This window comes from Cetorhinus maximus, chromosome 6, assembly GCF_964194155.1.
Source record: "Cetorhinus maximus chromosome 6, sCetMax3.hap1.1, whole genome shotgun sequence".
NCBI classification, from domain to species: domain Eukaryota; kingdom Metazoa; phylum Chordata; class Chondrichthyes; order Lamniformes; family Cetorhinidae; genus Cetorhinus; species Cetorhinus maximus.
Window position 1 is genome coordinate 17,738,724 of NC_135884.1, and position 26,392 is coordinate 17,765,115.

A 26,392-nucleotide genomic window follows, 5' to 3' on the forward strand; every position below is an offset into this window, starting at 1 on the left:
ACTTGTGTTATTCTTACAAATCTGTATATATCTGTAAAGGTATAGTTGTGGGTGAAGGAGTATTGTAATATAGTTCACCTTTTCTTATTTAGTAAATGTTTTATTAATTTGTTAAAAGTTCATCAGCTGACTCCTGTGGCTCTGTTCAGTAGCCCCTCTCCACGCATCTTAAGCAAAAAATAAAAGTGAGGGTCTATCAAGCCAGATTCCATGCTGGAGTCAGGCTTGTCCAGTAGTAACATCCGCTGGGATCATAATTAAATAACTCTAGGCAGCTTCAACCCCTTTCACAGTGAATCTGAGTTTGCATCATAAATGTGACCATAATGCAACTGGCAGCGTTTCTCAAGAACACCTGAAATAGAGCTATCACACTAGTGGAGTAGAGATTTATCTAATGTTGGGGTTAAGGCACATTTATGCAGTAAAGCATACATTGCTTTATCTTTCTTCTATCATATACTGTACCTATCTAGATCACTCATCTTGATACCAGCCGGGGGAAACAAACATCAAAAGTATTCTGTTCACATTCACCTACTTAGGAAAGTGCAGTGTTATGCATGTGGGCAAGGTGAATACATACATTTTTCAGGGAAAAGCATTAAAAGAGATAAAGAATAGTAATAATAGGTAAATAAGATCTTATAATTAACAATTCTAGAATTGAAAACTAGTCTCAGTAATGGTGCATGGAACTATCGTCGATTTTCATAAAAACCCATCTGGTTCACTAATGTCCATTAGGGAAGGAAATCTACCATCCTTACCTGGTCTGGCCTACATTTGACTCCAGACCCATAGCAATGTGGTTGACTCTTAACAGCCCGCTGAAATGGCCTAGCAAGTCACTCAGTCGAGGGCAATTAAGGATGGGCAACAAATGCTGGCACAGCCAGCAACACTCACATCCCATGAAAGAACAAAGAACAAAAAAAGGTTCCTGAGCAATGATGTGAAGAGATAGCAATGTCAAATAGGGTGTAGGAGCACATTTTTAGAACAATTGACTATAAATTAAAGCATACTATTTTGCCCTTGTATAAGGCTTTGGTCAGGCCTCGGTTAGAATAATGTTTCCAATATTAGTCTCTTTGGAAAGGGTGCAGAGCAGGATCAAAAGATTAATCCCAAGTTTGATGGCATCTTTGTTACCTGGATAGGCCAACAGAGAGTTGGACTCAACATCTTAGAGATAAGTAAGCTATGGATTGGATAAAAGATTTATAAGATGATGAAGCGCTTTGCTCGAGTAGACAGTTTATTCCATATCAAGTTGTACAAGGGCCAGAACTTAGTTGTGTGTCAGGAGGTGATTCTTTTCCCAAAAAAATATTGGAACAGACTGCCACTCATAGTATAAACACTGATACACTGAACTCCTCCAAGTAAGAGATGGCCCTGTTTCTGGGCTAGGATGCAGATTACCTTATACAAAAGCAAGGTACTGCATATCATTATTACCAATCCCCTGGAGCAGTTTTGATTGCCCTAAGGAGTCAAAGAGGAATTTCCCAGATTTTCTCCACCCAAATTGGATGCCTTATCTCATTTTCCACTGCGCTCAGGAGCTCATATAGTTTTGGGTGAGGTTGGGAGGTCGGGACTGTATATATTGTAATGCACAGGGCATTACCAATGTGTTGGATGGATCAGATGGACAAGAGGGTTCTCCCATCTGTCCTTGTTTCCATGTTCATATGTTTGTATCAAGGCAAGCTGCAAGAAGAAGGTATTAATCATCTCTAGGCATATGGTTTCTTCCAAACGGCAGTCCAACAGTCTACGCTGACAAGTGTTGTTTTCAAACAAAGTTATTTTGACACGTATTAGCTAGCAGGGCTCTAGCAGAGATGATCCTTGACAAAGGTTGAGATATCAAACAGTGCTGACCTGGTTTATGCTGTATATCATACTCAAGTTTTTGCATTCCTCTCCTACTCTCTTGCATAGAACAGCACTGAAAGATGCTGGGATGTGTGAAACGAAGGTCAGCAAGAGTTTGCTTGATTCTGTCGCCAAAGTCACGTTCCAATCCGTGTCTGCAAACAAAAGAGTCTCTGTGATGTTAGTTAGACAGTTTAGATGCTGTCACTAATTAACAATATTGAACTACCTTACAGCCTCAAGTTTATCAAATTAAATTAAAGATCTTCTTTAATTCACTGAGGAGTTCAAGTGCATTCAGTGCTTTCAAAACACAGTATAGATGCAAGTTGTTGCTGTCTGTTTATGGGCATCACTGTAATGGCCGCACACCACCACCCCTCCCTTGCTCTCTGCCCTGGCAACATAATTCCTAAAATGAAGATTGCCTCAGTTTGTGCCTGTGTGAAGAAAAGAATGAACGTGTGCGTCAATAATCCAGGCTAATTTTATCTCCAGCACCTTGCATTGTGCAAGAATGTCTCTCAGCATCTAACCCAGAATGAGCTCTCCTCTTGCCATCTCATCCTTGCACACAAGCTTGCCAATACATGCTCAGAAAGAAAAACCACACACATTTTTGGAGTCTTTAAGGGCTCCTCAATCTTGAGCCACACTCCCAGTCTCCCACCTACATCAGCAGCGATCACATTTCCCAGTGGTGCTGCCAGACACCTACAGCCTCGGGTGCTCCGATTGGCCCTTCACCCTATAGAAGTCGTCTACCACCCCTAATTGGAACAGGGCTGCTGGAGGTGGCCTGTTATTAGGTGAAGAAGAGAGGGAATGATGTAAATTCAGTGCCATTGAAATGGCAAAATAGCAGCAACATGAGACAAAACAGCATTAGCTACAAGGCTGGCGAGAGGGAGGAAGAGTTTCCAACCTGACAGAAACTTACATCAGTAGGTTGAAAAATTGAGACTGTTGCCATTCTAACAGAGGAGATTACAATATGATTTGATAGAAGTGTTTAAAATGATGAAGAGACGAGGCAGAGTAAATAGAAATGGATTGTTTCCAGTGATTGAAGGGTCTAGAAAGATGAGACATAAAAGTAACATTCAGTGTAAGAGACTAAGGACAGACAGCAGAAGAAACCTTTTTATTCACTGGGTTCTAAGGCCATGGAATGCATTACTGCCTAAGGATGTGTTGGAGGCAGATTCAATTGCTGCTTTCTAAAGGCATTTGTATAATTATCTAAAGAGAAAATATTTGCAGGGCTATGAGAAAAAGGCAAGGGAATGGGATTTGTTGAGTTGCTCTTGCAGAAGGCCAGCACAGGCTCAATGGGCCGAATAGCCTCCGTCTGTGCTGTAGCCATTCCATATTGCTATTGTTAGGCAGAAAAGTTCTCATGGAGTTTTCTCAAGGCAACCCTGCCAATGGTTAGACGATGTTGTAAAGCATGCTATTAACATGGCTTCTGATTTAATGTCTGAAGTGTACAGGCAGAGATTTAAGATATCAAGAAAAGATGTACAGAGAAATGGTTTTTAAGCTAAAAGTCAATTGGCAGATATTGCTTGAAAGTGCAAGTTTAACACACTATGAAGGTTTTTCCATTTACTGTTAAGTGACTAATTCCAGGAGATAGTTCCAAATGGTTTACGAAAGTGGTTACTTCATCAGGGATGTTAAAAAAACTCCAAGTGGCTAGGAGATGTGCTGATCATTTCATGGCTCTTGTGAGCACAGGATAGCAGTTGTATAGGTGTTGTGGGAGGCCAAATGCCTCACATCTACCCGAGGACGAAGTGGTCTGCAAGTCAGGTGCAAAACAGCCCCGAGGTGTAGGCAGAGGGCAACAGCCAGGCTTTGGAGGTGGTACAGTGAAAGTTCACTAAATTGGTCCCTGGGATGGGGAGATTCTCCTATGACAAGAGGCTGAGTAAATTGGGCCTACGTTCTCTGGCATTTAGAAAATTGAGAGGCGATCTCACTGAAACATAGAAGATTCTGAAAGGGTTTGATAGGACAGACACTGGGATAATGTTGCTGCTGGTCGGGGAACCTAAAACATGGGGGCACGGTCTCAGGATAAGGTCATTTAGTACCGAGATGAGGAGAAATTACTTCACTCAAATGGTTGTGCATCTTTAGAATTCTCTACTCTAGAGGGTTGTTCCATCGTTGAATACATTTAAGGCTGGGATAGACAGATTTTTGGTCTCTCAGGGGATAGCGGGAGTGGGCAGGAAAATGGAGTTGAAACCTAGGATCAGCCATGATCATATTGAATGGCGAAGCAGGCTCGATGGGCCGTGTGCTCTCCTCATGCTCTTATTTCTTGTATCCTTGTGTGCAATCTGTCATGCAGAGAAGCAGGGCTCCGATTCACCAAACTGGTAAACGTCGACCCCACCCTGACCCCTGAACACAACAAATTTACACGTCGCTTGTGTTGGACAAAAGGATCTGTCAGACTTACAACGACAAGGGCATGAAGGCAGGTAAAGGCAGGTGGGCTTGATGGAAAGAGGGAGGGAAATAAGACAGACAATGAAGTACTTTTGAAATGTAGGAAACACGGCAGCAAATTTGCACACACAGGCTGCCACAGACAGAAATGTGAACATGACCAGATGATTGTTTTTTGTGATGCTGACCTGAGGGATAAATATTGGCCATGTCATCAAGGAGAACTGCCATGCTGTTCTTTGAGATAGCACAATGGGATCTTTTACATCCACCTGAGAGGATGGATGGGGCCTAAGTTTAACAGCTCATCTGAAAGGTGACACTTTGAGCAGTGCAGCACTCCCTCAGCACTGAACTGGAGTGTCAACTTGATTCTTGTGCTCAAGCCTCTGGAGCGGGACTTGAAACAACAACCTTGTGATTCAGGGGCAAGAGAGAGTGCTGAGCCACTGAACCCACAAGAGAGACTGAAACTTCTCAGACAGTGGTATATATATGAATCTATTTGAAATTTGGGAGTGTAGGAACGAAGGGGTATGATAGCACAGGTGAGTGATGAAGAGACTTGCCAGTATGGCAGACGGCACCATGTAACACCAATACAGACATTAGACAACGCCCTCCTTCCATAGACATTAGTCAGTTTAGAATGAGTGAATAAAACCACATGTATACATTGATAATCCGGAACCAAAGAACGAACAAAAGACTCGTATTTATATAGTGTTTTACGGAATCAGCAGAAATCTCAAAGCGCTTTACAGACAATGAAGTACTTTTTGAAGTGTATTGGAGGAAGCTTGGCAGCCAATTTGTGCCGAGCAAGATCCCACAAACAACAATGTAATAATGAGCAGATAACCTGTTTTTGTGACATTGATCGAGGGATAAATATTGACCAGGGCACGAGGGATAAAGCCCCCTCCTTTCTTCAAAATGGCACCTTGGGGATCTCTTATGTTCATCTGAGAGGGCAAATGGAGCCTGGTTTAACATCTGATCTAAAAACCAGCACCTCTGACAGTACAGCACTTCCTCAGTACTGCCTTGATTTCCTGTGCTCAAGTCCTGCAGGAGAGGCAGATTTTCCTGATAAAATTGAATTTGATTTATTCCTATTCTCCTCCTAACTGAAGCGTGCACCATGGCTCTCTCTGGATGCTCAAGCACATGCTGATTTTAAAGGCGGTAAACACTGCAGTCATAATTATTTTTTTAAAAATCTAACTTACCTGGTCTGTTTCGACACTCAACATGGCTACTGTTTTTATATTTAAACTGCAAAAGAAAACAAAGGAGATCAAGGTGATTCGCATCATTGTCATGAAAATGGAGGTATGTGGTGCCAGAACATCACTCTTTCTACACTTGTGGATTATTACCATAGATAACCTCAAATTACAAGCTCATACATGAGGCCAGAAACAACTTGCTGTGGGCAGCTATTTGGAAACCATTGCTAAATCAGAACTCTGCACAATTGTACCATCTTAGTTCTCTTTATTATCAGCATTTCTATCTGTTCCCAGTAAATTCAGTATCAGGAAAACCTTCCCCTAGATCAGGATTACAAAAACATGTGGTTTTACTCACTCAGTATAAGCTGATGGGTGTCTATGGAGGAGGGTGTTGTCGAATGTACATGTGTGACTGTTGCATGGTCACGTCTGCTGTACAGGGAAGTCTCTTATCACTTGCAGCAGGATTTTCCCTTTCGATTGCCGCCTTCTGGCTGAAATGGTGGTGAGAAGCCCACGTTGTGTGGGAAACTTGCCAGGGTTTGTTTGTTGTGCTCCCTGCATTATAAAGCCCCACCACCCACCCACCGCTGGGTTAATACCAGCTGCAGCTGGGTGTGGCTCTTTGGTGGGCACTAATTGCCCCCGTTAAGGGCTTCAATTGATGGCAAGGTGGGAGGGCCTTTATACGGCCTACCCGCCCTGGACTTAATTGGGGTGGAGGAGGGAAGGTGTCATGGTACACACCTGCCACCCTCCCATTTAATGAAATGCTCCCAGCCACCATCAAGCTACCGCCCATAGTCACTCATTGTGATTGTTCCCAGGGCAGCCAAATAGTGAACAGAAGGAAGACTCGCCATCCAATTAAGGACAGCAGGCGGGCTCTTGAAGCTGGAGGACTAGTCAGAGGCCGTCCAGGTTGAAAATAGCATCAGCCTGCAATGGAGGGTAAGTAAAGGAGTGGATGCTTCGAAAAAGTTTTTAAAATTTAAACTAAAAATGGCCCTTGCAGCCAGATTACCATTGTGTGATGGAGAACTCCTAGAGGGCTGCCTATGACTGCTCTAGCACCTAGGCAGGCAGGAAGGGCCTTCAGGCCTGCCTGGAGCACTGCCCACTACCCACCACTCGTCCACACCCCCTACCATGGCCTACTGCCAGGAGGCTGCCTTAGGGAGTTAAATTGGCCCCCACCACCTGAAGGAAAATTCCAGTCGGCCTCCTTTAATTTGCCTTAATAGGCCCTCAACAAGCCAGGTCATCTGCCCACTGTGTGCGGGCGGGTAGCTCTGCCAACACCCCTCCTTCAACATTGCCACCTTGGCAAAAATGGCCCAGAAGTTGGGTGTAGCCGGAAAGCCAGCATGCCACCCAACATCAGACCAAACCTGTGCTCAGTATTCCAGATGTGGTCTCACCAAACCCCTGCACAACTAGCAAAACTGCCTTATTCTTGTACTCCTATCCCCTTGCAATAAAAGCCAATATACTATTGGCCCCCCAAATTGCTTGCTGTACCTGCGTGCCAGCTTGCTATTTTTCTTGTACAAGTACACCCAAGTCTCTCCGAACATCTACATTTACAAGTTCACCTCAGGGTCAAACATGACACCAAGGGTTGGATTTTTCAGCCCCGCCCGCCTGCAGGATCTTCCGGTCCCGCCAAAGCCAATGGACTTTTGGCTGGCTCACTCTATTCACCGCGGTGGGAACCATTGCACTGGGGCTGGTAAAGCCCGGCTCAGCTTGTGAACAGTCTGGTTCAGCCTCAGCGAGTTGCCAAGGAGAGGGACAGAGTGAGTGGCAAGGGAACGGAGTTTGTCGCGGGGGTCAAAACAATGACATCAGTCTTCCCAATATTTAGTTGGGGGAAATTTCTGATCATTCAATACTGGATATCAAGCAAGCAATGTGGCCAATTAGCCAGCCAATGACCGCCCCATCAGTCTACTCTCAATCATCAGTAAAGTGATGGAAGGGGTCATCAACAGTGCTATCAAGTGGCACTTGCTTAGTAATAACCTGCTCACTGATGCTCACTTTGGGTTCCACCAGGGCCACTCAGCTCCAAAAATGCTAAATAATCAAGGAGCAAAAGGAGGGGGAGGAAATAAATACAATAACTATCACTAGAGAAAAAGTACTAGGGAAACTATTGGGGCTAAAGGCCGATAAGTCACCTGGACCTGATGGGTTGCATCCTAGGATATTAAATTAAGTAGCTACAGAGATAGTGGATGCACTGGTAGTAATCTTCCAAGAATCCTTAGATTCTGAAAAAGTCCCAGAGGATTGGAGAATGGCCAATGTAACACCTTTATTGAAAAAGGGAGGGAGACATAAAACAGGTAACTATAAGCCAGTTAGCTTAACATCTGTCATTGGGAAATTTTGGAGTCTGTTATGAAGGATGTAATTGCAGAGCATTTAGAATTACATAATCTAATCAAGCAGAGTCAGCATGGCTTCATGAAGCGGAAATCATGCCTAACAAATTTATTAGAATTCTTTGAGGAGGTAACAGGCAGAATACATAAAGGGAGACCAGTAGACATAATATATTTGGATTTCCAAAAGGCGTTCGATAAGGTACCGCACATAAGGCTACTTAATAAGATAAGAGCACATGGTGTTGGGGGTAGTATATTAGCATGGATAGAGAATTGGCTAACTAATAGAAGACAGAGTTAGGATAAGGGGATCATTTTCGGGATGGGAACCTGTAACTAATGGAGTGCCACAGGGATCAGTGCTGAGGCCACAATTATTTGCAATATATATTAATGACTTAGATGAGGGAAGTGAATGTACTATTGCCAAGTTTGCGGATGACACAAAAATAGGTGGGAAGGCAAGTGGTGAGGGTGACACAAGGAGTCAGATGACAGGTTAAGCGAGTGGGCAAAAACTTGGCAGGTGGGATATAGGGCAGAATTTTCTGCTTGTCAGGTGGGCGGGCCCGACCCAATCTCTGGCGGGCAGGGAGCCGATCCCCGCTGGAGAAGCGGGCCCCGCCACCATTTTACGTGGGCGGGCCAATTAAGGCCCACCCAGCGTGACGTCCGGCGGGAAGTGCTACGCGCTCCCTGTGCGGGCGGGGGGGATTCCCCAAAAGCGAGAGTGCGCTCTTTCACACATGCGCACGAAAGAGCGCACATCTCCCTGAGGCTAAGTGCTGCCTCAGGGAGATCGCTCCCACTTCTAAAAAGATTAAAAATTGAAAAAAAAATTCCTAACATGTCCCCTTCATGTTACAATGTCACAGGAGATGGGACATGTTCATAAATGACAGTAAAACTTTATTAAACTTTTCAGAATACTGCATGAAAACTCATCCCGCCGCTGGATGAGGTTTCATGTTTTCTCTATTTGCCACCGGGGCTCCTGGCCGACCCACCAACCTTAAGGTTGGACGGGCAGGTCCTTTAATTGTTTAAATGATCCTGTCAATGGCCTCAATTGGCCATTGACAGGTCAGCGGGCCCGCAGCAGATTTTGCTGTGCCCCCGCCTTCCTGAAGATTTAAATGGGGCGGGATGACGTCGGGGGTTCTGCCTGACATCATCCCGCGTCGGCGAGCGGGCCCCACCCCCTGCTCGCCAATGACAAAATTCTGCCAAAAATGTGGGAAACTGTGAGGTAATGCACTTTGACAGGAAGAATAGAGCAGTTGAATATTATTTAAACAGAGAAAAACTGCAGAAGGCTACAGCACAGAGGGATTTGGGGGTCCCTGTGCATGAATCCCAGAAAGCTAACATACAAGTTCAGCAGGTAATAGGGAAGGAATATGGAATGTTGGCCTTTATTTCAAAGGGAATGGAGTATAAAAATAGGGAAGTCTTGCTAAAACTGTACAAAGCACTAGTTAGAATACTGTGAACAATTTTGGTCCCCTTATCTAAGGAAAGATATACTGGCATTGGAGGCAGCCCAGAGAGGGTTCACTAGGTTGATCCCAGGTATGGAGGGATTTTCTTATGAGGAGAGGTTGAGTAGGTTGGGACTGTACTCATTGGAATTTAGAAGAATGAGAGGTGACCTTATTGAAACATATAAGATTCTTAGGGGGCTCAACAGGGTAGATGCTGAGGCTTTTTCCCCTTGTGGGAGAGTCTAAGACCAGAGGGCATAATCTCAGAGTAAGGGGGCGCCCATTTAAAACAGAGATGAGGAGGAATTTCTTCTCTCAGAGGGTAGTCAATCTGTGGAATTCTTTACCGCAGAGGGCTGTAGAGGCTGGATCATTAAGTATATTCAAGGCTGAGATAGACAGATTTTTTAATCAGTAAGGGAATCAAGGGTTATTGGGAAAAGGCAGGAAAGTAGAGTTGAGGATTATCATATCTGCCATGATCTCATTGAATGGTGGAGCAGACTCGATGGGCCGAATGGCCTACTTCTGCTCCTACATCTTATGGTCACACAAATGCCAGGCAATGACCATCTCTAACAAGAGAGAATCTAACCGTTGCCCCTTGACATTCAATGGTATTACCATTGAAATGTAACCCCCACTATCAACATCCTGGGGGTTACCATTGACCAGAAACTAAACTGGACTAGCCATATAAATGCTGCGGCTACAAGAACAGGTCAGAGCCTAGGAATCCTGCAATGAGTAACTCACCTCCTGACTCCCCAAAGCCTGTCCACCGTCTACAAGACACAAGTCAGGAGTGTGATGGAATACTCTCCACTTGCCTGGATGAATGCAGCTCCAACAACACTCAAGAAGTTTGACACCATCTACAAGATGCACTGCAGGAACTCACCAAGCCTCCTTAGGCAGCACCTTCCAAACCCACGACCACTACCATCTAGAAGGACAAGGGCAGTGGTCACTACCTACACCACAGGGTCTGCAGCGGTTCAAGAAGGCAGCTCACCACCACTTTCTCAAGGGTAATTAGGGATGGGCAATAAATGCTGGCCTACCCAGCAACGCCCACATCCCATAAGTGGATAAAAAAATTAGAGTGTGTGACAGGATCGAGAGACGTGGTGGTGAGGTGGAGCTTTCATGATGAAACATAAGGTGTTGTGAATAAGTAGAAATATCAATTACCTTAAAACACATCTGAGAATGTCTGTCAACGCTCTCAAACACATAGCCCTGTGGAACAGAGGAAAAGAAAACATCAGCCACTATTTAATGTGAACACTGTGTCCTCCTGTTGTAGCTACTCCTGCCAGGAGATCTGCTGTCATGTGCCACACTCGCGTGTCTTGTGCCATCCTCACACATCCAATGTAGCTCATCTGCAAACATTCTGTGATGCCCATCACTCCACTTAGGTTGACCCCTCTTTCTACTGCCCTCCACTTTGCCCTCTTGCCGAGATCTCAGTAGCTTTTCAGCTCTGATCAAACGGCCGAGATACTGACATTTTCTTTTCTGTACGTCACATTTTTAGAGTTTTTATTGCTCTTGCAATTCCAAGTACCCCTGTCTGGTAGATGTCTCTGGTCTGTGAAACACTTTTATTTTATATACTGTGTAAGCAGTGAAAAAATTCCAGTTGGATAACTAGATCTAAAGGGACAGCACCCAAACAGTTGGACAATAATGTTATAGCATTAACCCTTTGAGGACTGCAGTAACATTTCTGAAACAAACCAATAATATAACCGTACCATATTCTCACATCCTTTGTTTTATCCCAGAATATTACATTTGGAAACGTTTTGCTATTTTTTTTTTTACAGGCTGCTTTTAATACTGATCAATAATTACATGGAGAATAATTTTAACTTCTAAACACAGCTGGGTTGGGCTTAGGGAGACATTAAAATGTTAATGGGTGGGGCAAGAGGCGGATTGGCCATTTAAATATTATAATGAGGCTGGGAGTTTCACACTATACCTGATTTACGTGTTTGATCCTGGCTGGCTGAGTTAATCAGGCCTTGGGAAACCTGGTAGCTCGAGGGAGGCACTGCTTGTAGGCCAAGAAGCTTACCTCCTTCCCAGTGATGGGACATACCCCCATCACCCCAAACCATCCCCCGCAGCCCCCATCCAAAGTTTTTCCCGATTGGGGATCAGTCCAGCCTGGGATTGCACCATCAAGGTTGGGGATTAAGTCCCCTCAGGATCAGAACAACCCTGCCCAGAGGTGGGGGATTGGACTGCCCCACCCATCCCCCACCTCATTCCTTACCTGTAGCTGCACATGGTACGGAATGCTCTCTGCCCGACTGGAAGCCCAACAGGTCAAATCGACCTGCTTCCAACTGGTGATCCTGTTTTGAAAAATAAGTCACATGATGTGGAGTCAAAACTCCACAGCATGCAGACAAAACTCACTCCCACCCATTCCACTTACCAAACTCACCCGTCAATATTGTTGCCATTGGGTCTACAGCACAGAAACAGGCCATTCATGCAGCCCAACTGATCTATACTGGTGTTTATGATCTACAGAAGCTTTCTCCCACTACTCTTCATCTAATTCTATCAGCAGATCCTTCTATCCCTTTCTCCCTCATATACTTATCCAGTTTCCTCTTTAATACATCCATGCCATACTGCTCCTTGTGGTAGTGGGTTCCACATTCTAATCATTCTGGTTAAAGTAGTTTCTCTTGAATTTCCAGTTGCCCCTAATGAATCCTATTTTATATTTATGGCCTCTAGTTTTGGACTCCCCTATAAGTGGAAACATTTTCTACGGCCTGTATGTTTGTAAAGTTGGAAAAGCTCCGCACGTTAGCCAAAATGGCACCAGAGCCCGGAATTTGTAAGTTCCACCCCCGAACCGACCATTTTCGCCTGGGCGTTGATGGTGGAAACAGGGGCATCCTCAGTTCAGGGAGGCAGCAGCACATGCAAAAGTGCAGCTGCCTTCAAATAAACGTCAATGTCCAAAATTGCTTCTAAGAAACACAAGTCGTGGTGTTTAGACATTTGAGGAAACGGTCCGAACCTACCAGAGTTCTTTGGAAAAGTAAGGTACCCTTTTGGAGAGGTCAGGTGGTCCTTTTGGAGAGGTCAGTTACCTCTTTAAGATTGTTAATAGACAGGAATGTGCATAAAGTGGATAAACTCTGTGCAACTGTCAAGCTGTCAAGTCATTTAAATTTCCTGCCCTTTAAATTTTGGGGGAAAAAAACAGCCTGCTGTGACTCTCAGTTGAAAAAGATTGGTGCTTGCAATTTCAACTGATGTTTGTTGACATAAGCCTGAGGATTATCATGATAGGGTTAGTGCTGCATGACTGCCTATAAATTCACAATTTAATTGACAGCTCAAAGCGGTCATAAAGAGAATAGCTGTCTTTGATATGGGGCTATGAATACAAATAAAAGCAAAATAATGCCCATCTGGAAATTTGAAATAAAAACAAAGTGCTGGAAAAACTCAGTAGCTCTGGCAACATCTGTGGAGAGAGAGAGAAACACATAGTTAATATTTCAAGTCGAATATGACTCTACTTTAGAGCTGAAGTGTCATTTTGGACTCAAAACATTAACTCTGTTTTTCTCTCCACAGACCTGCTGAGTTTTTACACCACTTTCTATGAATACAAACATTTGTTTTTGTGAGTGATTAAGTACTTGAAGGGATTTAAATGTATTGAATGGGCTTTTATCAATGAGAGTGTTTTTTATCAATGAGACTTTTGTAAAGAGTAAAGCCTGTAAAAGACACTTAGAATTTTATTTTATTCCATCTCACCTTGGCCCCTGAGGTCTGCCCATGGTGGATGCTGGGTAAGTTGGCATAGTGGGTAAGGGCAAAGCGTGGTAGGTCATGGGTTGGCATAGGGACTATAAAGGGCATAGGTTGGCATGAAGGGTATAAGGGGCCATAGGGTTGGGTGGGGGGCATGAGTTGGCATGGGGAGTGTGTGGGGGATTGAGAGGCTGTGAGGTGTGAGGGTTAGAGGGCGTTTTTTGTTTTATTGATGCATTTTCTGTTTTTATTTCAGATTTCCAGCATCCACAGTATTTTGCTTGTATCCATTTAGTGTGAAATGCTTTTCATTTGCTGACGTAAGTTAAAGCGAGACTTATTGTTTCCATTCTGGGGAAAACACTTCCATTTAGCATATGGACCACTTTTCATCTAGATGTCTTTTTTAAACTTGTGTAAATATATTTTGCTTATGAAAAATGAATCAAACTTAAAAGTTAATTCTTATTTCCAAATGCCCTCTCTGGAAAAATGGTGGAAAGTCCTGAAACTTGATGAAAAACGATACCTGTGGGAGGGATCACCATGACAGCATAATCACACCTGCCTTCTGCACTGAGGCAGCTTGATGGGCTTTTCTCGCACTGGATGCTAAAAGGATGTTTCCCCTTGTGGGAGAGACTAGTACTAGGAAACAGAGTTTATAAATTAGGTGTCTCTATTTAAAACGGAGATGAGGAGAAATTTTTTCCGAGGGTCATGAATCTTTGGAACTCTTCCCCAGAGGGTGGTGGAGGCAGAGTCTTTGAACATCTTTCGGGCAGAGCTAATAGATTCTTGACTAACAATGGAGTCAAAGGGGTTGATGGAATGTGGAGTTGAGGCCAGAATCAAATCAGCCATGACCTTATTGGGTGGTAGAGCAGGCTCGAGGCACTGGATGACCTACTCCTGCTCCTAATTCGCATGTTCATATGGATTATCTTACCCTCTTATGGACCCTAATTACAATCAGCAACTCAAGGCTGGATCTGTTCGAAATCTATCCCATTAAGCATAACACAATGGAGAGTATCCTCAAAAGTTAAGACAGAACTTCGTCTCCACAAAGACTGTGCAGTGGTCACTCCCACCAATACTTTCATGGACAGATGCATCTGCGGCAGACAGGTTGGTGAGGATGAGGTCAAGTATGTTTTTCCCTCTTGCTGGTTCCCTCACCACCTGCCGCAGACCCAGTTTAGCAGCTATGTCGTTAGGACTCGGCCAGGTTGGTCAGTAGTGGTGCTACTGAGCCACTCTTGATAATGGACACCCTTGTCACCCTCAGTGCTTCCTCCAAGTGGTGGTCAACATGGAGGAGCACTGATTCACCAGCTGAGGAAGAGCGGTACGTAGTAATCAGCAGAAGGTTATCTTGCCCATGTTTGACCTGATGTCATGAGGCTTCCTGAGTCAATTTTGAGGCCTCCAGGGCACCTCCCCCCCGACTGTATATGACTGTGCCACCACCTCTGCTGGGTCTGTCCTGCCAGTGGGACAGGACATCGGGATGGTGATGGTGGTGCTTGGGACATTGTCACTCCCAATTTTGGCACTAGCTCCTAGATGTTAGTAAGGAGGACTTTGCAGGGCCACCGGGGCTGTGTTTGCCATTGTCATTTCCAGTGCCTAGGACTATGCTGGGTGGTCCATCCGGTTTTATTCCTTTTAGACTTTTTAATAGATTGATACAACTGAGTGCCTTGCTAAGCACATTGCTGTGGGCCTGGAGACAGGCAAGGATGGCAGATTTCCTTCCTTAAAGTGCATTAGTGAACCAGTTGGGTTTTTACAACAATCATGGTCATCATTCCACTTTTAATTCCAGATTTTTTTGATTTCAATTCAATTTTCAATTCAAATTCCACTCTCTGCCATGGTGGGATTCGAACCTGGGTCCCCAAGCATTACCCTGGGTCTCTGGATTACTAGTCCAGCGACAATACCACTACGCCCTGTTCTGTAAATTTCTGCAAAATGTACAGTTCTGTTCTTTATTGTACAAAGTACGTGAAGGCATTGGCAAAAATGATATACAATGGCAACAGCAGAACTCAGAGGGTATAATTATTAGGAAAAGCTGAACTGGCTGGGATTCTTCTCTCTAGTAAACAGAAGCCTGTGGGTGATCTGATCCGAGGCCATTAAGACATCAAATGGGTTTGATATGGTAGACACAGAGGCCCGGATTTTTGTTCCCGATTCGGGAGAAAGTGCTCCAAACAATTGGGCTTTTGTTCCTGAGGGAGGTGGCTGGTAACTGGCATCAGGCCCGTCAGCCCCAGGAAAGAGTCCGGAGGCAGCCACAGGGCCTGGCGTGTGCTAAGGCAGGCTGCTTAAAAGATCTAAAAGCAAAAAACTGCGGATGCTGGAAATCCAAAACAAAAACAAAAATACCTGGAAAAACTCAGCAGGTCTGGCAGCATCTGTGGAGAGGAACACAGTTAATGTTTCGCGTCCGAATGACCCTTCAACAGAACTGTTCTGTTGAAGGGTCATTCGGACTCGAAACGTTAACTGTGCTCCTCTCCACAGATGCTGCCAGACCTGCTGAGTTTTTCCAGGTATTTTTGTTTTTGCTTAAAAGATCTACTTTGGTGCTCTGGGATTTGTCCCAATTATATTAAAAGCAATAAAACAAAAGCAGCTACTTCTCTTTAGCTTTGAAGAAAAGTCATATGGACTGAAAAGGTTAACTCTGTTTCTCCCTCCACAGATGCTGCCAGACCTGCTGGGTCTTTCCAGCATTTTCTGTTTTTATTTCACACTAAATGAAGTCAATTTTGGGTGACCAACAGGAGAAACTGATTGGCTGGTTGATAGCCAGTAGTCGAAGTGTCGGCAGTTTAAGCCGCAGTCTTGTTAACATTGGGCCAATAAGCTACAGAATGCCATGGGGTGCGTTGAAGGAGCTCGCTGGGTTGAGGCTGACACATACTGGGTTGGCCATTCGGCAGTCAGGTATGTGTTGGCTGGGAGGGTGGTGGGACTGCATTCGCAGAGAGGGGTTCTCGGGCTGGCAGCAGCCCAGAGCTTTTTTTTTGGGACCCGGAGCAGCACTCCCACTCCTGCTGTCCCCACAAAAGTAATATCAAACCTGCTTTAGCTGGGCCTTTTCTCTTCTACTGCTCATGGATTGGAGAGTACACAGTGCATACTGCAACCATTTCTAACCTAAAATGGCAATTGGTGCCTGTTGAAATAGGTCGACTGCTTGGAACAGGCACCTGGTGGTAAGACACGTTCAAAATGTCCACATCATCGGGGTTACCAGGCAGGTAAGGATACCACCCCTATCTTTAGAGCCATTACTACCCCCTATTACCTAGCAGTTGGAGTATGCAAGCAGGGAAGTCTTGTTACAACTGTACAAGACATTAGTGAGACCACACCTGGAGTACTGCATTCAGTTTCGGTCTCCTTATTTGAGGAAGGGTGCACATGCATTGGAGGCAGTTCAGAGAAGGTTCACTCAGTTGATTGCTGGGATGAAGGGGTTGTCTTATGCAGAAAGGGCAAGCAGGTTGGGCTATACACATAGGAATTTAGAAGATTGAAGTGATCTTATTGAAACATTGAGGGGACTTGACAGGGTAGATCTTGAGAGGGTGGGGCACAGTTTCTGAATAAGGGATCTCCCATTTAAGAAGAAGATGAAGAGGAATTTCTTCTCTCAGTAGGTTGTTAATCTTTGGAATTCTCTTCGCCAAAGAGCAGTGAAGGCTGGGTATATTCAAGATTGAGATCGGCAGATTCTTAATTTACAAGAGAGTCAAGGGTTATGAGGGGCTGGGGAGGCAGGCAGGGAAGTGGATTCGAGACAACAATCAGATCAGCCATGATCTTATTGAATGATGGGGCAGGCTCACTAGGCCGAATGACCTACTCCTGTCCCTGTTTCCTATATCCTTAGCTAATACTAGTTAAAGTTGACCCCACAGTGTTGGAAAGTCTGCAGGTCCACATTTTTGTGAAGAGAGATATAAATAGAGAGGGCTTTTGAAAATTCTAAATTTCCAGCACTTTCTGTTTCTACTTCAGATTTCCCCTTGCAAGACTATGAGTTAATTAGGCTTTAAATATAGAGCAGCAAAAGCTTTAGGGAGGCTCAAAGGTATTAAATGAGCAATAAACAGAAGACCTGTCATCGAAGTCAAGTAAGATGGCATTCTTTGTATTGTATTACTCCATAAAGATAAATGGGATGGATGAACTAGGTCAATCTGATCATAACTATTGCTCTGCATGCCAAACTAACTGGGAAAAAGCAGCTCAACAACTTGTATCAAGCCTTGCCTTACCAAAAATTAACTCTGCTTGCCTTCGGAAGGGCTGAAGAGGCATTCATGCCAAACTCATGAACGTCCAGTCCTAATTACAAAGGGGTGTGATTGATATGTTCCTAAATTCTGCTTTTGTGTAACTAGATATAGCACGGTGTGAGTCACCCACCATAAAAGTGAGACACTGGGTTGCTTACAGAAGCGATTGATAGCACCAAACCCAAGGAGCTACCTATAGATAAAAGCAAAAAACTGCGGATGCTGGAAATCCAAAACAAAAATAAAAATACCTGGAAAAACTCAGCAGGTCTGGCAGCATCTGCGGAGAGGAACACAGTTAACGTAAAATATTATCTATTTTTACTTAGTTCTGTTGAAGAGTCATACGGACTCGAAACGTTAACTGTATTCTTCTCCGCAGATGCTGCCAGACCTGCTGAGTTTTTCCAGGTATTTTTATTTTTGCCAAGGAGCTACCTAAGCTGGCCCAAATTTATAACATTGTTAAATATTTCTGTGACTGTTAATCCTGCTACTCAAGTATTGATCCAACTCCTTTCAAAAGGGTGCCAATTAACCAAGAATCAAAAACCTTCTCTGGGAGTTAGTCCACATAGCCATTATCCTGTAGGAAAATAAATGTTTTCTTATCTCTAGCCTTGTTTGATGCTTTGAATTTTGCATCTATCCTTTAGACCTTTTTTCCACTCATCAATGTTCACATTCAGGACTTGTATCAGCTGTCTTATCTTCAGGGAAGGCAAGTGTGATTATTGAGCCTTTCGCCATAATTCAATCCCCCCCAAGGCCCAGAGTCATCCTTGTCACTTTTCTCTGTACTTTTTCTCGTGCGTCTATATGCTTTTCAAGATAAGGAGAACACCATACTGTAGAACTGGTCTCACAACTGATCTGTTAAATGTTAGTACAACTTTTTTCTGACTCAGAGGGCAATGCTGTCCAGATTTAATAGACTGCCCAGTTTAACACACTAATGCCCGCCTCACCTGATGCTTTCAGAAGATGCAAACAAAGTTTATTGTGAATTTGCACCAATAGAAACTCTGGGGTGTCACAAACCCCTCATTTAGTACATTTACTGCAAACTATGCCTTGCTCCAGTAAACTATTTATAAAGATATATTAAAAATGCTGGCAATCAAACCTGAGGATGAATGAGAGTCTCTACTTTTCTGGGCCTATTATGTTTTGCCGTACTGAACTTTGTACTGAATATATCGTCCGTAAAAAGGCAGGCTGATATTTCAGTTTCAGTTCCTGTTTAGTGACTCAGCAATGTTAACTGCCTGAGCTTACATTGCAGAATGGTTTATTGACTGAGGTACCAACTGTATGCTCCAGTACAATTTGATTAAATGTTGCTTTGAACAGATTATTCAGTAAAGATGTTTGCAAACAAGGGCTCCAAATGATTCTACAAGGCTATTTCACATATGTACTGGAAGGGGAATGGAAAAAAGACCTAAATAATTGGGTATGAACTTTCTATCAATGTGAATATTTTTCATGTAGCAGCACTATCACCATACCCATTAAAAGAACATTCATTAGTAGACAGCCTATTATTCAGGTTTATCGCACAGGCTATCTATTGCCATAATGTCCATTATCAGACTGCTGATTGGATTATTCAAATTGCAATCAAACCTATTCAATTGACTCACTTGTTTTCTGTGCTGTACATTCATTCTATTTAATTCTATAGTCCACTACACATGCAAAGGCTGCACTGTTGGTAGGAAGGTATGTCCACTAATTGAGTGTATTGTGAAAGTACAGACACACTGCTCTTTATTGTTCATATGTTGAAACTAAAAATTATTCCTTAATTTCTCCGACATTCACTGTTAATGAGGAGCAAAATTCCTCCTAGTGATTGGTGGCACTGCATGAGACGGTCACTTACAGACTTCAAGAACTCAGTGGCCGACCCCTCAATCTCTTCACAGAACCCATTTGATTTCCAGCAGAGGACAGCACGAGGTTTAATGTAGCATTTCCCAGAGAAACGGACCGCCATGTTGTTGGTACGATGAGTCAGATCAGAGAAATTGCTCGACCTCCACAGATCGGGACCAACTGTTCAGAAAGATTATGAAGTAAACTTCAAACTTCAGAAACAAGGGGAGACAATGAGATTGCTTTTGGTTTCTATGGAGTATGTTATATACAACCGTCCTACAAAATTAATCATAGAATCTTACAGCAATGAAACAGGCCATTCGCCCATATGGTGCCTATGCTGCCTCTCTGAAAGAGCTATCTAACTAGTCTACTCCTTTACACTTTGCTTATGTTCTCTTCAAGTATAAATCCAATTCACTTTGGAAAGTTACTATTGAATCAGTATCTGCCATCCTTTCAGGCAGAACATTCCAGATTGTAACAACTCATATGAAAGGTTTCTTCTCATCTCCCCAATGATTCTTTTGCCAATTATCTTAAATCTGTGTCCCCTGGTTACCAACCTTATTTCCTCCATCAAAACCTCTTGCAGTTTTGAACAACATAATCAAATCTCCCCTTAACCTTACTTGCTCTAAGCACAATGATCCCAGATTCTCAAGACTCTCCACATAACTGAACTCCCTCATCCCTGGTGGGAAAATCTCCTCTGCTTCTTCACTGGACATCCTTCCTAAAGTGTGGTGCCCACAACTGAACTCATATCTTGGTGTTCCAGGGGCCACATACAATATTTAAATCTATGCCCCAATTAAGTTACATCTTTCTCAAATCAACGTGCCCATATCAACGCACCAATACCCTTTCAAGGCAAAGTTCAAATATCAAAAGTAATTTTATCAAAGCAATTTTAAAGGAAAACAATCAATTTAAAATCATTAAGCAAATCTGACCAGGAATCATCTTAATAGCCTTGTTTCTGACAGACTTCTTTACACAATGGTTAGTGAATGCTTAATAATTACCTTTTCCCATATCAGTGGGACACCCACGTTTCATGTTTAACGTTCCAACATGTTCAACCTTACATTTACCCACATTAAACTTCATCTGCAATTCCTTAGCCCATCTACCTACCTTGTCTGCATCTATTCAGATCTCTTCTACATGAGCAATTTTTTTTTTTCTCAGAGAATGGCTCATTTTTCCACCATCTTTGTTCCTGTCGCCATTCAAAACACTTTTTGATTACATTTGTGCTTTTCCCTAGTTTAATCGCATCCCTGTAAAACATTTAATTATCTTTATTTTATACTCACAGGCTTCGGGGGCATTGGTGAATGGACAGACCTCTGTCCGATGACTATCAGGCCCAAGGTAAAATACCTAAAGAAACAAAACAAGTTAACTTTATTCAATAAGCTTCCTCCACTGAGCAAAACATCACAGGACAGGAGACACAGTCAAAATGAGTAAATGATAGCTCAGCAAGCTCACAAATTGAGTTGTCATGGTTCAATTCCCAGCCTGTGCTGAGGTCGCTAGGTAGATGCCTTACAATTGGTATTGATACTCAGGACCAAGGAGGGGTAGAAACACAGCTTCGTGGTATTGTTCATATTCGCAAAATGCACCTGTATGGATGTTGGGCAAGAATCTGACTGTCCTCAGCTATGACGGTCCCCATAGTTAAATAGCCTGCCAACAGCCTTTGACCGGGTTCACATGTAAATAATGGTAAGTTGGGCAAAATGCCAGTGCGCCAGTGGAACCACAGCCTGGCAAAGTGGCAATGCCTTAAGGAGAGGTCAATACTTAGCCGAGAAAATTGGCAAGGAAAATAAAAAGTAAATTCATTCCCCCAATGGCGTGATGGGTCAAACACTACCTGGGCTGGGCACTGATGACCATAGTTCCAGCTTCAATCCTTGGTCCGTGCTAACTCTGCTGACCACAACCAGGGCAGCAGCTTGGGCATTTCCAACTGGTATCCAGGTTGGTTGGGTGGCAGGGCTGCAGCTGGTGGTGGGGGTGGTGGATCATCCTGTTCCTGATCACAGGGTGCAGATGAAAACAGAAGAATAATTGTTCATGGTACAAAAATCCATAATCAGAAAGAGTGCAGAAATTAAGGGATTAATGTACAACTTCAGGGAGGGACATTTATCTGACAGCAGCAGATTGACCTCCCACTATAAACCCCATCTGATTTTCCTGGTGTACACATGAAAAATGACTACAGGGTTAAGGAAGCTGCCACCAAATATTTCATTTCATCCTATGGATAAACAAGAGAGAATCTAACCACCTCCCAATGTCACTCAATGACATTACCATCACTGAATCCCTCACTATCAACATCCTGGGGTTCACCATTGACCAGGAACTGAACTGGACTAACCATATAAATACTGTGGCTATAAGAGCAGGTCAGAGGTGAGGAATCCTGCGACGAGTAACTCACCACCTGACTCCCAAAGCCTGTCCACCATTTACAAGGCACAAGTCAGGAGTGTGATGGAATACTCCCCATTTGCATGGATGAGTGCAGCTCCCATAACACTCAAGAAGCTTGACCCAGCCAGGACAAAGCAGCCTGCTTGACTGGCACCCCATCCATCATCTCTCAGCATCCTCTCCCTCCACCACCAATGCGCAATAGCAGCATGTGTGTACCATCTACAAGATGCATTGCAGAAACTCTCCAAGCCTCCTTTGACAGCACCTTCCAAACCCACACCCTCTACCAGCAGATGCATAGGAACACCACCACCTGGAAGTTCCCCTCCAAGCCACACACCATTCTGACTTGGAACTATATCGCTGTTTCTTCACTGTTGCTGGGTCAAAATCCTGGAATTCCCTCCCAAACAGCACAGTGGGTGTACCTACACCACATGGACACAGTGGGTGTACCTACACCACATGGACTGCAGTGGTTCAAGTAGGTGGCTCACCACCACCTTCTCAAGAGCAATTAGGGATGGGCAACAAGAATGCTGGCCTAGCCAGTGACGCCCATGTTCTGTGAAAGAATAAAAATAAAATCACATGGTTTGCTCCCATAATAGCATTTGGTCTGGTCATTGAAAACGAAGGGCATAAGCCCTAGATCCAGTGTCTCTGTATCAGCATGTTTTCCTAACCAGTACTCTGCTATTCTACTACTTAGAATCTTTCCTTATTTGAAACAAGCTTGTCTACACAACAAAGGAAAATCCTGAACTGGAGATTATCAGTGAAGGCAGCATGGGAGTCTGGGGGCTTTTAGCCTGGAAAAGATAATGAAGAATTAAAAGAAAAGGCTTAATTGAAATTAGACTTTAATCATCATCTTTACCTGGATGCAGAGGCAAGGAAGCAGGTATTCATAGGACAGAGAGGATGTGGCGTTAATCTGCAATGACACACAAGAAGCAATTAAAAAGGATAGACAGCTCAGAACAGTGCAGAGAATGAGGAAGTTGCAAGTATAAAATGATCAGAGAATAAACTTCAGAATATTTCCAACCTAGTTCCAGTTAGTGCATTAACTGTACCTATGCAATGCAACATTTTACCTAAGTTGAGACTGGATAATATACAAATGTAGCCTGCATCTCAGAAAACAAAAAACTATCAATACATTAAACGTTGCTAGTACTGTTATGATAGAGCAGGTGGTATTTGGTTCTGCGGGTGGCTGATTTAATTGAATTAGAGTCGGATAGACTGCAAGGTTGAAATTATCAAAACAGTTGATTGTAAAAAGGGTATTTGAAATGCTAATGAGTGACGAGGGTCGAAATCTCAACAGGTGGGGGTGTGACTGAAATTTGCATTTTAAGGTAAGTGGGGAGGAGTTTGATTTTGACCAAATCTACAAGGGAAACTTGGCCGCCCTATCACAATGGCTTTGCAATTTGTATTTATGATGAGAAGGTTTGGGCACTGAATTCAGAAGTAATGAGTCCACTAACACCTTTAGAGATTTTAAAAATTAAATTAAATTAATTAATTACAAAGGACAAGAATTAAAACACCATACACAAGATTACCATTACGGTTACTTATTATTATGACAAATCTCAAAATTCCTAATTTAGCTGACTCCCAGCTACACACCCTCTTTAAGGCAACAGTACAAAATAGATTTTAAATTTAGATGGGCAGTCCGCCAATACAAGCACCCACTCGACAGTGGGATTCCAAAGGCTTTTAACACAACTTTGGTTACTGGTGCAGCAGACTTCTGCAAAGTGGCAAGAGGCTTTTCCCTCCAAGTCTGTTTCATACGATGTATCTTTCAGATCTTACACAGCCACCTTCCATCCTTCTTTAAATATATTTCTTCTTCTTTAATCTGTAAATCCCATTGCTCCCACGTGTCTTTGAAATTTACCTTCCCCATAATATGAAAATCTTTCATGTTGTCAACATGGCCTTTTCCTTTTGTGAAAAATAAATGTAATATCCTTGCCTTATTTATCTTGTTAGTCACCCCTTTGAAAATCAAACTCCTCCCCACTTATCTTAAAATGCAAATTTCAGTCACACCCTATCTGTTGAGATTTTGGCCCTCGTCACTCATTCGCGTTTCAAATACTCTTTTTACAATCAACTCTTTTGATAATTTCAACCTTGCAGTCTATCCGACTCTAATTCAATTAAATCAGCCACCCACAGAACCACACACACACACAAACATACATAAGCCTACCTTACAATATCCAACAATACTGTGAAAAATATGATAGTTTTGTGACTGTAAATATAAATGTTACACTGTCAAAGGGTTAGATCACAAGTTACACGTGTCATTGGCTTTTGAGAAAATGCACTGCTTTTACAAGATCACTTGTCTTTGCCCCTGTTCCGATATCCTGTTTTCAGCAGCACATTCTCTAACTTTACAAGGTGGTTTTAAACACTGATGGCTTAAGGATGCTCACGAAAAGAGAAAGAAATATTCTGCAGTTCCTTTTCGCGATCTCAGATCATCTCAAAGCGCCTTACAGCCAATGAAGTACTTTTGAAGTGTAGTCACTTCTGTCACACCTTTCTTGATTATTAAGCATCTCTTAAGGAGGAAAATTGCAATAAATGCTGGCCTGGCTAGCAATGCCCACATCCCCTCAATGAATTTTTACCTATTATTGCAGGGATGAAGCCATGTCCTACCACCCTTGGCACAGCTGTGCCACTCTGAGTGCCACCCTAAATGTTCCATTTCACCCCAGGTTTTGCAGGATTGCGGGCAGAAGCATCTAAACCTTTGTTACCTCTCAACAGATTTAAACTTGGGTCAGCTCCTTACCAGCTGAACTGAGCGGTTCTTCAACTCGCGACACACCAGGACCCATCGGTAACATAACATGGCTTTCACAACACGGCCTGCAGGGACAGTAATTATAATCTGCTTCTTCTGATGAAGAACTGAATAAGTCATCTCTGGACCTACAGTAAAACAGGAGAATGTTTAAATATATATAAATCTTGTGTAACTATGTGATATGTACATAGATTTCATTAATAAACTTTATCAAATCCGTCACAAACACAGTTCAATAGGCTTCAGAGTGTTTTCAACTTTCAGTCATATTGCTTAGTTGGGAAAGCTAAGCAAGCGTGGTTACAGTCATCCCATATCCCTCCTGGCTATCCAGATTATTTCATTTTATTCATTCACAGGAGGTAGGCATTGCTGGTACAGCCAGCAATTTATTGCCTAATTGCCCTTGAAGTGGTGGCATTGAGCTATCTTCTTGAATAAAACCAAGTAGCTTCCTACTAGGCCTTTCCAGAGAACAGTTATCAATCAACCACACCGTTGTGGGTCTGATGTCACATATAGGCCAGGCTGGGTAAGGACAGCAGATTTCCTTCCCTAAAGGACATCAGATGTGCTCATCACCATTGCTAAGACCAGCTTTTTTTTCAGGTTTACTTAATTAATTGAATTTAAATTTCCCCAGCTGCACATGATGGGATTTGAACTCTTGCCTCGAGATCACTAACCGAGGCCTCGGGATTACTAGTCCAGTGACTACCTCCATATGCTCCCAAAATGAATATCGAAGGAGGTATATGATGCTCTAATGCCTGTTTGCACAGACAGAGCAGAGATGACAAACTACCCCATTAACCTCACATCGCTATTTCTGACAGGGTTATTTATCTGACGCAGTTGCATTTTTGGTCACAGCCTCTTGACAATGTCACTCTGCTGCTTCCAGAGGCACCAAAATTCCCCTCAAGAAAACAAAAACAGAAAATGCCGGATGATCTGGAAAAACTCAGCGAGTCTGACAGCAGCAGTGGAGAGAGTTTCCGCAGCCACAGTATTTTGCTTTTCTCTCCCCTCAAGAAAAATTATTTCCTGAAAGTTTGAACAGATTGGGCCTGTATCCACTAAAGTTTAAAAGAATGAGAAGTGAACCTAATGAAACATTAAAGATTCTGAGAGGGTTTTGATAGGATGTTTCCCCTTGTGGGGGAGACTAGAACTAGGGGGCACCGTTTAAAAATAAGCGGTCTTCCGTTTAAGACGGAGATGAAGAGAACGTCTTCTCTCAGAGGGTTGTTAGTCTGTGGAATTCTCTTCCCCAGACAGCAGTGGAGGTAGGGTCGTTGAATATTTTTAATTGACAAGGGAGTCAAAGGTTATAGAGGGAGGACAGGAAAGTAGAGTTGAGGCCACAATCAGATCAACCACGATCTTGTCAAATGGCAGAGCAGGCTTGAAGGGCTGAGTGGCTGACTCCTGCTCCTAATTCGTCTGTTTATATGGTATGAATGCATACCACCTTTAGGGGCCACCAATGGTTGGGAGGGCAGCGGGGTTGATAAGCAGGGCAGCCTCCACCAGTGTGTAGGTCACATCTGGAATTTTGGATTTTGCTGCAGACCCAGCCCACACAGACCAGAAACAC

At 43.3% G+C, this 26,392-nt stretch overlaps 1 protein-coding gene across 1 annotated transcript in view; it reads right to left on the reverse strand.

The window, feature by feature from the left end:
- LOC144681584 (interleukin-17 receptor E-like) overlaps positions 1-26,392 on the reverse strand; it is a 75,649-nt gene that overhangs the window by 11,323 nt on the left and 37,934 nt on the right. Inside the window, exons 6-12 of the mRNA XM_078543295.1 lie at positions 24,778-24,917; positions 22,822-22,878; positions 20,801-20,867; positions 19,483-19,655; positions 10,660-10,707; positions 5,583-5,628; positions 1,894-2,042 (exon numbers count right to left, since the gene is read on the reverse strand). Coding sequence (XP_078399421.1) covers positions 1,894-2,042; positions 5,583-5,628; positions 10,660-10,707; positions 19,483-19,655; positions 20,801-20,867; positions 22,822-22,878; positions 24,778-24,917 — 680 coding nt within the window. The remainder of the gene's footprint in view (positions 1-1,893; positions 2,043-5,582; positions 5,629-10,659; positions 10,708-19,482; positions 19,656-20,800; positions 20,868-22,821; positions 22,879-24,777; positions 24,918-26,392) is intronic.